This window comes from Bufo gargarizans, chromosome 11 (assembly GCF_014858855.1).
Source record: "Bufo gargarizans isolate SCDJY-AF-19 chromosome 11, ASM1485885v1, whole genome shotgun sequence".
Lineage (NCBI taxonomy): Eukaryota > Metazoa > Chordata > Amphibia > Anura > Bufonidae > Bufo > Bufo gargarizans.
In genome coordinates this window covers 99,563,170-99,576,792 of record NC_058090.1, presented here as the reverse complement: position 1 = coordinate 99,576,792, position 13,623 = coordinate 99,563,170, and the positions used below count along the sequence as shown (strand labels likewise).

At 49.2% G+C, this 13,623-nt stretch overlaps 1 protein-coding gene and 1 long non-coding RNA gene across 5 annotated transcripts in view; one reads left to right on the top strand and one right to left on the bottom strand.

The window, feature by feature from the left end:
* Positions 1-584: 584 nt before the first annotated feature.
* On the top strand, positions 585-4,048 carry LOC122921951. The gene is made up of 2 exons (XR_006387074.1): positions 585-814; positions 1,064-4,048. It is a non-coding gene; the product is annotated as an uncharacterized LOC122921951 (long non-coding RNA).
* A 2,674-nt stretch (positions 4,049-6,722) lies between these two features.
* Positions 6,723-13,623, bottom strand: part of SEMA4A (semaphorin 4A) — a 66,342-nt gene continuing 59,441 nt past the window's right edge. For all 4 annotated transcript variants that reach the window (XM_044272245.1, XM_044272246.1, XM_044272247.1 and 1 more), the window contains exons 10-15: positions 11,029-11,179; positions 10,708-10,897; positions 10,510-10,631; positions 10,232-10,395; positions 10,047-10,156; positions 6,723-7,866 (exon numbers count right to left, since the gene is read on the bottom strand). In XM_044272245.1, coding sequence (XP_044128180.1) covers positions 7,223-7,866; positions 10,047-10,156; positions 10,232-10,395; positions 10,510-10,631; positions 10,708-10,897; positions 11,029-11,179 — 1,381 coding nt within the window. In that variant the 3' untranslated portion in view covers positions 6,723-7,222. The remainder of the gene's footprint in view (positions 7,867-10,046; positions 10,157-10,231; positions 10,396-10,509; positions 10,632-10,707; positions 10,898-11,028; positions 11,180-13,623) is intronic.

The following is a 13,623-nucleotide window of genomic DNA, read 5'->3' as shown; positions in this document are numbered from 1 at the left end:
ACTCACATGCATGCTGAGCCCACTTTATACTTCTCCTGGAACCTAATGGTTACTGGTAGGTGCTGTATAAGCAGACTCAGTTTTATACTGACTTTAAAACCAGCCTCCAGGGGGCAGATTCTGGACAGGTGTGCTTGACTGCTTGGAGATCGCCACGCCTCCAATACGTACTACAAAGAGAAAAATATGGAAAATTTCAGCCCGCACAACCCCTAGCAGGTGCAGATTGTATGTCATGGCCCATAAAAAGGTAGGAACTAGTGTTAGGGACCACTCATGAAGGCAACCTTGACGCGGTGAGTGGCTTATTACGCTTTGGCCAAAATGTACACCAATGCCTTATTCAACATCCAGCATAAAGGCAAGGCAGAGTGCTGGTTGCAGTGTGCGATTGCATTTTGTGTTTTTACATTTATACCTCTATTTCGCCATAGCAATCTGCACCTGCTAGGGGCTGTGCGGGCTGAAATTTTCCATATTTTACTCCCAGTAAGAGTCGGCCAGGATTGGCTTTACAGCCATACTAACAACAAGCAGTGTCAGTCAGCACTAGCTGCCGTTGACACTTAAAACCACCAGCTCTTACCTCACCGAGGCCAGGAATCTCGGTGACACATACCTTCCATCAATGACGGCCCCTTGCGCCTAACTACATGACATATAGTATATGATCTATATTACTACAGCAAGATCTGCTCACCACTCCTCTTCTATACTAAGGTGTAGAAGATTATCTGCATTACTACAGCAAGGACTGATCACCACTCGCCCTCTATACTAAGGCGTAGCAGAGTATCTATATTACTACAGCCAGGTCTGCTCACCACTCCTCCTCTATACTAAAGGTGTAGAAGATTATCTGCATTACTACAGCAAGGACTGATCACCACTCGCCCTCTATACTGAGACATATGAGATTGTCTGTATTATGATAGCCGGGTCATCTCACCACTCCTCCTCTATACTAAAGTGATAGGAAATTATCTGTATTATTACAGCAAGGTCTGATCCCTACTCCCTAATATACTGAAGTGTAGGAGGTTGTCTGTATTACTACAGCCAGGTCTGCTCACCACTCCTCCTCTATACTAAGGCGTAGCAGAGTATCTGTATTACTACAGCCAGGTCTGCTCACCACTCCTCCTCTATACTAAGGCGTAGCAGAGTATCTATATTACTACAGCCAGGTCTGCTCACCACTCCTCCTCTATACTAAGGCGTAGCAGAGTATCTATATTACTACAGCCAGGTCTGCTCACCACTCCTCCTCTATACTAAGGCGTAGCAGAGTATCTGTATTACTACAGCCAGGTCTGCTCACCACTCCTCCTCTATACTAAGGCGTAGCAGAGTATCTGTATTACTACAGCCAGGTCTGCTCACCACTCCTCCTCTATACTAAGGCGTAGCAGAGTATCTATATTACTACAGCCAGGTCTGCTCACCACTCCTCCTCTATACTAAGGCGTAGCAGAGTATCTGTATTACTACAGCCAGGTCTGCTCACCACTCCTCCTCTATACTAAGGCGTAGCAGAGTATCTATATTACTACAGCCAGGTCTGCTCACCACTCCTCCTCTATACTAAGGCGTAGCAGAGTATCTGTATTACTACAGCCAGGTCTGCTCACCACTCCTCCTCTATACTAAAGTGATAGGAAATTATCTGTATTATTACAGCAAGGTCTGATCCCTACTCCCTAATATACTGAAGTGTAGGAGGTTGTCTGTATTACTACAGCCAGGTCTGCTCACCACTCCTCCTCTATACTAAGGCGTAGCAGAGTATCTGTATTACTACAGCCAGGTCTGCTCACCACTCCTCCTCTATACTAAGGCGTAGCAGAGTATCTATATTACTACAGCCAGGTCTGCTCACCACTCCTCCTCTATACTAAGGCGTAGCAGAGTATCTGTATTACTACAGCCAGGTCTGCTCACCACTCCTCCTCTATACTAAGGCGTAGCAGAGTATCTATATTACTACAGCCAGGTCTGCTCACCACTCCTCCTCTATACTAAGGCGTAGCAGAGTATCTATATTACTACAGCCAGGTCTGCTCACCACTCCTCCTCTATACTAAGGCGTAGCAGAGTATCTGTATTACTACAGCCAGGTCTGCTCACCACTCCTCCTCTATACTAAGGTGTAGCAGAGTATCGGTATTACTACAGCCAGGTCTGCTCAGCACTCCTCCTCTATACTAAGGTGTAGCAGAGTATCGGTATTACTACAGCCAGGTCTGCTCACCATTCTTCCTCTATACTAAAGTAATAGGAAATTATCTGTATTATTACAGCAAGGTCTGATCCCCACTCCTCTATACTAAGGTATAGATTATCTATATTACTACAGCCAGGTCTGCTCACCACTCCTCTATACTAAGGCGTAGCAGAGTATCTGTATTACTACAGCCAGGTCTGCTCACCACTCCTCCTCTATACTAAGGCGTAGCAGAGTATCTATATTACTACAGCCAGGTCTGCTCACCACTCCTCCTCTATACTAAGGCGTAGCAGAGTATCTGTATTACTACAGCCAGGTCTGCTCACCACTCCTCCTCTATACTAAGGCGTAGCAGAGTATCTATATTACTACAGCCAGGTCTGCTCACCACTCCTCCTCTATACTAAGGCGTAGCAGAGTATCTATATTACTACAGCCAGGTCTGCTCACCACTCCTCCTCTATACTAAGGCGTAGCAGAGTATCTGTATTACTACAGCCAGGTCTGCTCACCACTCCTCCTCTATACTAAGGTGTAGCAGAGTATCGGTATTACTACAGCCAGGTCTGCTCACCACTCCTCCTCTATACTAAGGTGTAGCAGAGTATCGGTATTACTACAGCCAGGTCTGCTCAGCACTCCTCCTCTATACTAAGGTGTAGCAGAGTATCGGTATTACTACAGCCAGGTCTGCTCACCACTCCTCCTCTATACTAAGGTGTAGCAGAGTATCTATATTACTACAGCCAGGTCTGCTCAGCACTCCTCCTCTATACTAAGGTGTAGCAGAGTATCGGTATTACTACAGCCAGGTCTGCTCACCACTCCTCCTCTATACTAAGGCGTAGCAGAGTATCTATATTACTACAGCCAGGTCTGCTCACCACTCCTCCTCTATACTAAGGCGTAGCAGAGTATCGGTATTACTACAGCCAGGTCTGCTCACCACTCCTCCTCTATACTAAGGCGTAGCAGAGTATCTGTATTACTACAGCCAGGTCTGCTCACCACTCCTCCTCTATACTAAGGTGTAGCAGAGTATCGGTATTACTACAGCCAGGTCTGCTCAGCACTCCTCCTCTATACTAAGGCGTAGCAGAGTATCTGTATTACTACAGCCAGGTCTGCTCACCACTCCTCCTCTATACTAAGGTGTAGCAGAGTATCGGTATTACTACAGCCAGGTCTGCTCAGCACTCCTCCTCTATACTAAGGTGTAGCAGAGTATCGGTATTACTACAGCCAGGTCTGCTCACCACTCCTCCTCTATACTAAGGTGTAGCAGAGTATCTGTATTACTACAGCCAGGTCTGCTCACCACTCCTCCTCTATACTAAGGTGTAGCAGAGTATCGGTATTACTACAGCCAGGTCTGCTCACCACTCCTCCTCTATACTAAGGCGTAGCAGAGTATCTGTATTACTACAGCCAGGTCTGCTCACCACTCCTCCTCTATACTAAGGTGTAGCAGAGTATCGGTATTACTACAGCCAGGTCTGCTCAGCACTCCTCCTCTATACTAAGGTGTAGCAGAGTATCGGTATTACTACAGCCAGGTCTGCTCACCACTCCTCCTCTATACTAAGGCGTAGCAGAGTATCTGTATTACTACAGCCAGGTCTGCTCACCACTCCTCCTCTATACTAAGGTGTAGCAGAGTATCGGTATTACTACAGCCAGGTCTGCTCAGCACTCCTCCTCTATACTAAGGTGTAGCAGAGTATCGGTATTACTACAGCCAGGTCTGCTCACCACTCCTCCTCTATACTAAGGCGTAGCAGAGTATCTGTATTACTACAGCCAGGTCTGCTCAGCACTCCTCCTCTATACTAAGGTGTAGCAGAGTATCGGTATTACTACAGCATTCCTCCTGTTTATTAAAGGGCTTCCGTCAGCCACTAAACCGTTCCTTTTTTTGGTTTACTAATAATCCCTAGACTGCGATCTCTGCATACCTAAGCTAAATCATCATTTTGGTTCAGTAGAATTTGCTGGTAGCAGCCGCATCCTCCGATCCTAATGACGTCACATCTACACCCGGCGCAGGCGCATTGAGGTTGGAGGGGCTGAGTGAGCTGCCGCCTCTCAGTGCACCTGCGCCGATTGAAGACAGGTACGGCGCAGGCGCGAGATTTGGAATTCAAACAGGGCCAGCAGAGAACGATTCCGTTCCCTGGCCCTGTCAATCACAATGTGGAGGGGGCGTCATTAGGATCAGAGGATGCGGCTGCTACCAGCAAATTCTACTGAACCAAAATGATTATTTAGCTTAGGTATGCAGAGATCGCAGTGTAGGGATTATTAGTAAACCAAAAAAAAAGGAACGGTTTAGTGGCTGACGGAAGCCCTTTAACCAGGACTCTATGTAATGACATCTCTCTGAGACGACCTCCATAGATGAGGCACAATTTAGGAGAAGTTATACAGGAATCTAGATTAAGGGGAGTGCTTTGATGTGGTGGTGCAGGATATGCCGTAGTATTTGGTCGGAGGTAGTGCCACCCTCCTCCAGCTCCTGTGTGCTAATGTGTGGGTGACAATGGGCTGGTGATGAAAGCTTCCAGCGGGAGCCTCGTCCTGCCGCCGGCATCTCTCATCCATTTAGAAGGATACTAGTGAGTGCAGCTCTGCAGCTCTCCGCTCCCATCATGCTGCACTCACACGGTTTGATCTCTGGCAGGCAGCGATTTCACAGCTTCACCTCCTGTCCGTCTCTCACCACGCGCTGCCCCATCTCATCAGGACCTGAAATTGTGAACGTCTTAAAGGGCACCTGTCACACTGATATTGGATCGGTAAAGGCACATCTTGGCATAGGGCCTCCAAATCTGCGCCCTGTAGCAGTGGGGGGGGCTCAGGCTCCAGGCCCTGCATAAGAGAGGCGTCTTAACCTATGGTCCTGAGTGGACAGTCACTTCTGAGATAGAAGGGCCCTAAAACTGCCCCTGGGGCCCCATTCTATATCTCATATAATGAGGCTGCCTATATGGGTAATTATATGATGGCAGGCTCAGCAAAGGTCACACAATAATCCTACACCACAGCTGGAGGGAATGTCAGGATGTCCAGGGGCCACACTGAGGAGCCTGCCAACGCAATCACCTCAGAGTACGGGGACCCAATCATCTGACATCCCAATATGTGCTGCACATATATTTCTCCTGATTTCACATTAAAAAAACACAGAACGGTGCGAATAGGAATATCTCCATGCAGGACTACACATGGCCACCAGAGGGCAGCAGATCACGCGCATCTTCATATTGCAGGGTTTTTTTATTACTCTCCAGCGGATAAGTCCGGGGGTTTGTTTTAGTTTTTTCATTTTCCTGCATTTGATACCTTGTAATGCATATTAGGTCTTTGTTTTAATTTATTGCATATAAAACGTACAGCAAAGCCTGCAATGCTGAGAGCTTTTAGCATCTTTGAATCACACTGGGTCCATTCTGATCCCTACTATAGGACTGTGTGAGAAATCATATTCTTACCTGCAATGACCTCTTCTATCCACACGGTGGCGATAAAGAAGGGTTCAACTGGAGGCTCTGCCAGTCTGCGGATCCATTGTATCCAAGCCTCGCAGGTGCGGTACTGTCTGCTGAGCCGTGTATCTAATCCTATCCTGTGCGGTACTGTCTGCTGAGCCGTGTATCTAATCCTATCCTGTGCGGTACTGTCTGCTGAGCCGTGTATCTAATCCTATCCTGTGCGGTACTGTCTGCTGAGCCGTGTATCTAATCCTATCCTGTGTGATACTGTCTGCTGAGCCGTGTATCTAATCCTATCCTGTGTGATACTGTCTGCTGGGCTGTGTATCTAATCCTATCCTGTGTGATATTGACTGCTGAGCCGTGTATCTAATCCTATCCTGTGTGATACTGTCTGCTGAGCTGTGTATCTAATCCTATCCTGTGTGATACTGTCTGCTGAGCCGTGTATCTAATCCTGTCCTGTGTGATACTGACTGCTGAGCCGTGTATCTAATCCTATCCTGTGTGATACTGTCTGCTGAGCCGTGTATCTAATCCTATCCTGTGTGATACTGTCTGCTGAGCTGTGTATCTAATCCTATCCTGTGTTATACTGTCTGCTGAGCCGTGTATCTAATCCTATCCTGTGTGATACTGTCTGCTGAGCCGTGTATCTAATCCTATCCTGTGTGATACTGCCTGCTGAGCTGTGTATCTAATCATATCCTGTGTGATACTGTCTGCTGAGCCGTGTATCTAATCCTATCCTGTGTGATACTGTCTGCTGAGCGGTGTATCTCATCCTGTGTGATACGGTCTGCTGAGCGGTGTATCTCATCCTGTGTGATACGGTCTGCTGAGCGGTGTATCTCATCCTGTGTGATACGGCCTGCTGAGCGGTGTATCTCATCCAGTGTAATCCTGTCCTGTGTGATACGGTCTGCTGAGCGGTGTATCTCATCCAGTGTGATACGGCCTGCTGAGCGGTGTATCTCATCCCGCGGTCACATAACGCTGACTGCTCCTGGTTGGCTCTTTTATTATAAACACTCGTGCACACAGCGCCCCCTATAATACTGATACGGTACTGCAATAACAGGAGACATTGGACACTCAATACTTACCCCCCTCCCTCCCCCCCCTCATATATCAGCAGGACACACAGACACTTCTGCGCAGTCACGCGTGTTACGCGGCGGTCCAGGCGTGATCCCTCTCGCTCACCCCGGGGGCCCCCGCACCGGTTGCACTCACCATCGGCAGTGATCTGTCTCTATGTACAAGTGGCTTCACATTATAAAAGGGGAAACAGTCGCCCAGTCCGCCCCCGCTCCTCAGGCCTGGCGGCCATCTTGGCTTACGGTTCAGCAAGTCCTTATTGGTCCCGTGTGCAAGTGGTTCTCTCGGCCGGAGAGGTAGGTGCCGCCAAATTCACATAGGTCAGGCGACCGGAAGATCCGTCATGAACCCCAGTATGAACGTGGCAGTGTGTCCGCTCGTGGCGTCGCACGTGTGCAGGCGCTCAGACGTCGGAGGCGACGTCTGCCGCTCCCCCGTTGGGCGTCAGGTTGACGCTGTTGTTGTCTACGTCCATCTTGCTGCCGGCCCTGCAGGGTACGCAGCACGGTTTGGCAATGTTGCGGCTGTACTGGCAGAAGCCGTTCAGGGGGGTCTTCTCCGGCGGTTTGGCTCCAGACAGCTTCTCGGACTCGGGCGTGCTGCAGCTCTGGATTTTACTCTTGGCTTTGATTTGGTCCCACCAGGTGTAAAGCGCCAGACAGGTGCACACGCCCAGCGTCACCGCCAGCAGCACCGTCACCGCCACAAACGGCTTGAAGTAGTCGTGTTGACTGCTGCTGGAGGAAACGCCATTCTCGAAGGCCATGTTACTGTCGCCATTGACGGAGCCTCTGTGGCTGATGCCCACCCCGCTCGGGTCCTTGATCCAGTACTGAGCCGCCTTGTACCAGAACCCGTTCTCATTGGCCCAACACTCGTAGGGGCCCAACGTGTCAGTCTTCACGATGACGACCAGAGAGCCCGATGGGGTGAGCACCTGCCTGTCCAGCGTCTGCCCCGGATGCTTCCAGCTGTAGGTGGCGAGAGACGAAATCCGCGGGCACTGGAGCTCGACGATGGAGTTATAGGCCACCGAGAAGTTACCAACTGGAAGAGAAACGTTACAGCATGAGAAGCAGTGACATCACTGAGAATGGAGCCTATCCGTCACTAGAGATCAGCGGTGACATCACTGAGAATGCAGCCTATCCATTCACTACAGATCAGCGGTGACATCACTGAGAATGGAGCCTATCCGTCACTAGAGATCAGCAGTGACATCACTGAGAATGCAGCCTATCCATCACTAGAGATCAGCGGTGACATCACTGAGAGTGCAGCCTATCCGTCACTAGAGATCAGCGGTGACATCACTGAGAATGGAGCCTATCCGTCACTAGACATCAGCGGTGACATCACTGAGAATACAGCCTATCCATCACTAGAGATCAGCGGTGACATCACTGAGAATGCAGCCTATCCATCACTAGAGATCAGCGGTGACATCACTGAGAATGCAGCCTATCCATTCACTAGAGATCAGCGGTGACATCACTGAGAATGCAGCCTATCCATCACTAGACATCAGCGGTGACATCACTGAGAATGCAGCCTATCCGTCACTAGAGATCAGCAGTGACATCACTGAGAATGCAGCCTATCCATCACTAGAGATCAGCAGTGACATCACTGAGAATGCCGCCTATCCATCACTAGAGATCAGCGGTGACATCACTGAGAATGCCGCCTATCCATCACTAGAGATCAGCGGTGACATCACTGAGAATGGAGCCTATCCATCACTAGAGATCAGCGGTGACATCACTGAGAATGCAGCCTATCCATCACTAGAGATCAGCGGTGACATCACTGAGAATGCAGACTATCCATCACTAGAGATCAGCGGTGACATCACTGAGAAGGCAGCCTATCCATCACTAGAGATCAGCGGTGACATCACTGAGAATGGAGCCTATCCATCACTAGACATCAGCGGTGACATCACTGAGAATGGAGCCTATCCATCACTAGAGATCAGCGGTGACATCACTGAGAATGCAGCCTATCCATCACTAGACATCAGCGGTGACATCACTGAGAATGCAGCCTATCCATCACTAGACATCAGCGGTGACATCACTGAGAATGCAGCCTATCCATCACTAGAGATCAGCGGTGACATCACTGAGAGTGCAGTCTATCCATCACTAGAGATCAGCGGTGACATCACTGAGAATGCAGCCTATCCATCACTAGACATCAGCGGTGACATCACTGAGAATGCAGCCTATCCATCACTAGAGATCAGCGGTGACATCACTGAGAATGCAGCCTATCCATCACTAGACATCAGCGGTGACATCACTGAGAATGCCGCCTATCCATCACTAGAGATCAGCGGTGACATCACTGAGAATGCAGTCTATCCATCACTAGACATCAGCGGTGACATCTCTGAGAATGCCGCCTATCCATCACTAGAGATCAGTGGTGACATCACTGAGAATGCAGCCTGTCACTAGAGATCAGCGGTGACATCACTGAGAATGGAGCCTATCCATCACTAGAGATCAGCGGTGACCTCACTGAGAATGCCGCCTATCCGTCACTAGAGATCAGCGGTGACATCACTGAGAATGGAGCCTATCCATTCAGTAGAGATCAGCGGTGACATCACTGAGAATGGAGCCTATCCATCACTAGAGATCAGCGGTGACATCACTGAGAATGCCGCCTATCCATCACTAGAGATCAGTGGTGACATCACTGAGAATGCAGCCTATCAGTCACTAGAGATCAGCGGTGACATCACTGAGAATGGAGCCTATCCATCACTAGAGATCAGCGGTGACCTCACTGAGAATGCCGCCTATCCGTCACTAGAGATCAGCGGTGACATCACTGAGAATGGAGCCTATCCATTCAGTAGAGATCAGCGGTGACATCACTGAGAATGCAGCCTATCCATCACTAGAGATCAGCGGTGACATCACTGAGAATGCCGCCTATCCATCACTAGAGATCAGCGGTGACATCACTGAGAATGCAGCCTATCCATCACTAGAGATCAGCGGTGACATCACTGAGAATGCAGCCTATCCGTCACTAGAGATCAGCGGTGACATCACTGAGAATGCAGCCTATCCATCACTAGAGATCAGCGGTGACATCACTGAGAATGGAGCCTATCCATTCAGTAGAGATCAGCGGTGACATCACTGAGAATGCAGCCTATCCGTCACTAGAGATCAGCGGTGCCATCATGTATGCATGTAGCCATCACTCACCTCTGGTCGGTGGGTTGTCCTGCGATGGCCGTTGACCTCGGCCCTTCATGTTGGGGTTCAGACAGGTTGTGTTGGGGTTCCCCTCCTCTACGTCCTGCAGTCGGGGGGCGCTGTGGAGTTTGGAGACATCTTAGTTGGGTCTGGGTGGATTGAGGGTTTTGGGGGTGGTATTGGACCTGACTTACTGGTTCTCCTGGTTTGATGCGATCCGCTGGCACTTCTGGCTGGGCACGCTCCAGGCGCAGTACGGGTCTCGCGCCAGGATGCACTCTATGCAGGTGCGGTAGGCGCTGCAGTTCACCAGGGGAACCTGCAGGAGGCCACCTCTGGAGCCGACATACAGCATGTCCTGCAAGAGACCAGGGGCGGGGCTTACAGCTGTAATACTAGGGGCGTGGCCTGCTGCACTGCAAGCCTTGGCTGATAACAGGGGACAATAGCTCTGTGATGGGAGAAGTCTCACCTTTATGGGGGCCAGCAGGAGGGTCTCAATGGGCTCCGATTCCGGAAGAAGTCTCAGCTCCTCGATGATATGAGACTCCATGCCACCTTTTACCAGGACGACCTTATGTACTGAGCCCCGATCTGAGGAACAGAGGGAGGGCACATTAATGGGGGCGCAGTTCTCAGCCCCACCAGCAGAGGGCACCACAGCACTTACCTGTGCCCAGGTACATCACCGTGTAGGGATCTCCTGACAGGGCCTGCACAGAGTCAATGGCGATGCGCGTGTAGCTGAGGCTCTGCTGGATCAGCAGGGGGCGCCGATCGATGGGCGAGACCTTCTCATCCATCAGGAAGTGATCCTTCATGAAGTTCAGGTCCGTGTCCGAGAACTTTCCTGAGGAGCACTGCAGGAGGAACACAAGGGTTAACACAGCAGCACAGAGTATTACAGGGAAGCAGCCACCTTACAAAATCATCACCAGAATTGGGGGGGGGGGAGTTGGTTAAGGCAAATGATGAGAGTGATAGTACTTACACTCCCGGGACGAGGACTGGACACCGGTCCCGTGTATCGGGTCCACTTGTAACTTTCCTTGTTCTGCTCCTTGTAGTTTCTGTTGAAAGCGTCTTCAATGTCTCTGAGTCTGAAGGAACAGACGGCGGAGCTGCTGGAGCCACCTACCTGCCTGCAAGATGGGATTAGATACACGGCTCAGCAGGCTGTATCACACAGGAGGGGACTAGATACACAGCTCAGCAGGCAGTATCACACAGGGCAGGATGAGATACACAGCTCAGCAGGCAGTATCACACAGGGCAGGATGAGATACACAGCTCAGCAGGCTGTATCACACAGGATAGGATTAGATACACAGCTCTGCAGGCTGTATCACACAGGATAGGATTAGATACACGGCTCAGCAGACAGTATCACACAGGATAGGATTAGATACACAGCTCAGCAGACAGTATCACACAGGGCAGGATTAGATACACAGCTCAGCAGACAGTATCACACAGGACAGGATTAGATACACGGCTCAGCAGACTGTATCACACAGGATAGGATTAGATACACGGCTCAGCAGGCTGTATCACACAGGATAGGATTAGATACACAGCTCTGCAGGCTGTATCACACAGGATAGGATTAGATACACAGCTCAGCAGGCTGTATCACACAGGATAGGATTAGATACACAGCTCTGCAGGCTGTATCACACAGGATAGGATTAGATACACGGCTCAGCAGACAGTATCACACAGGATAGGATTAGATACACAGCTCAGCAGTCAGTATCACACAGGATAGGATTAGATACACAGCTCAGCAGACAGTATCACACAGGATAGGATTAGATACACAGCTCAGCAGTCAGTATCACACAGGACAGGATTAGATACACAGCTCAGCAGACAGTATCACACAGGATAGGATTAGATACACAGCTCAGCAGACAGTATCACACAGGAGAGGATTAGATACAGTATCACACAGGATAGGATTAGATACACAGCTCAGCAGACAGTATCACACAGGATAGGATTAGATACACAGCTCAGCAGTCAGTATCACACAGGATAGGATTAGATACACGGCTCAGCAGACAGTATCACACAGGATAGGATTAGATACACAGCTCAGCAGGGAGTATCACACAGGATAGGATTAGATACACAGCTCAGCAGGCAGTATCACACAGGATAGGATTAGATACACAGCTCAGCAGTCAGTATCACACAGGATAGGATTAGATACACAGCTCAGCAGACAGTATCACACAGGATAGGATTAGATACACAGCTCAGCAGCAGTATCACACAGGATAGGATTAGATACACAGCTCAGCAGGACAGTATCACACAGGATAGGATAGATACACAGCTCACAGACAGTATCACACAGGATAGGATTAGATACACAGCTCAGCAGACAGTATCACACAGGATAGGATTAGATACACAGCTCAGCAGGCAGTATCACACAGGATAGGATTAGATACACAGCTCAGCAGGCAGTATCACACAGGATAGGATTAGATACACAGCTCAGCAGGCAGTATCACACAGGATAGGATTAGATACACAGCTCAGCAGGACAGTATCACACAGGATAGGATTAGATACACAGCTCAGCAGACAGTATCACACAGGATAGGATTAGATACACAGCTCAGCAGGCAGTATCACACAGGATAGGATTAGATACACAGCTCAGCAGACAGTATCACACAGGATAGGATTAGATACACAGCTCAGCAGACAGTATCACACAGGATAGGATTAGATACACAGCTCAGCAGGCAGTATCACACAGGATAGGATTAGATACACAGCTCAGCAGGCAGTATCACACAGGATAGGATTAGATACACAGCTCAGCAGACAGTATCACACAGGATAGGATTAGATACACAGCTCAGCAGACAGTATCACACAGGATAGGATTAGATACACAGCTCAGCAGCAGTATCACACAGGATAGGATTAGATACACAGCTCAGCAGACAGTATCACACAGGATAGGATTAGATACACAGCTCAGCAGGCAGTATCACACAGGATAGGATTAGATACACAGCTCAGCAGACAGTATCACACAGGATAGGATTAGATACACAGCTCAGCAGGCAGTATCACACAGGATAGGATTAGATACACAGCTCAGCAGGCAGTATCACACAGGATAGGATTAGATACACAGCTCAGCAGTCAGTATCACACAGGATAGGATTAGATACACAGCTCAGCAGGCAGTATCACACAGGATAGGATTAGATACACAGCTCAGCAGGCAGTATCACACAGGATAGGATTAGATACACAGCTCAGCAGACAGTATCACACAGGATAGGATTAGATACACAGCTCAGCAGACAGTATCACACAGGATAGGATTAGATACACAGCTCAGCAGACAGTATCACACAGGATAGGATTAGATACACAGCTCAGCAGACGTATCACACAGGATAGGATTAGATACACAGCTCAGCAGACGTATCACACAGGATAGGATTAGATACACAGCTCAGCAGGCAGTATCACACAGGATAGGATTAGATACACAGCTCAGCAGACAGTATCACACAGGATAGGATTAGATACACAGCTCAGCAGACAGTATCAC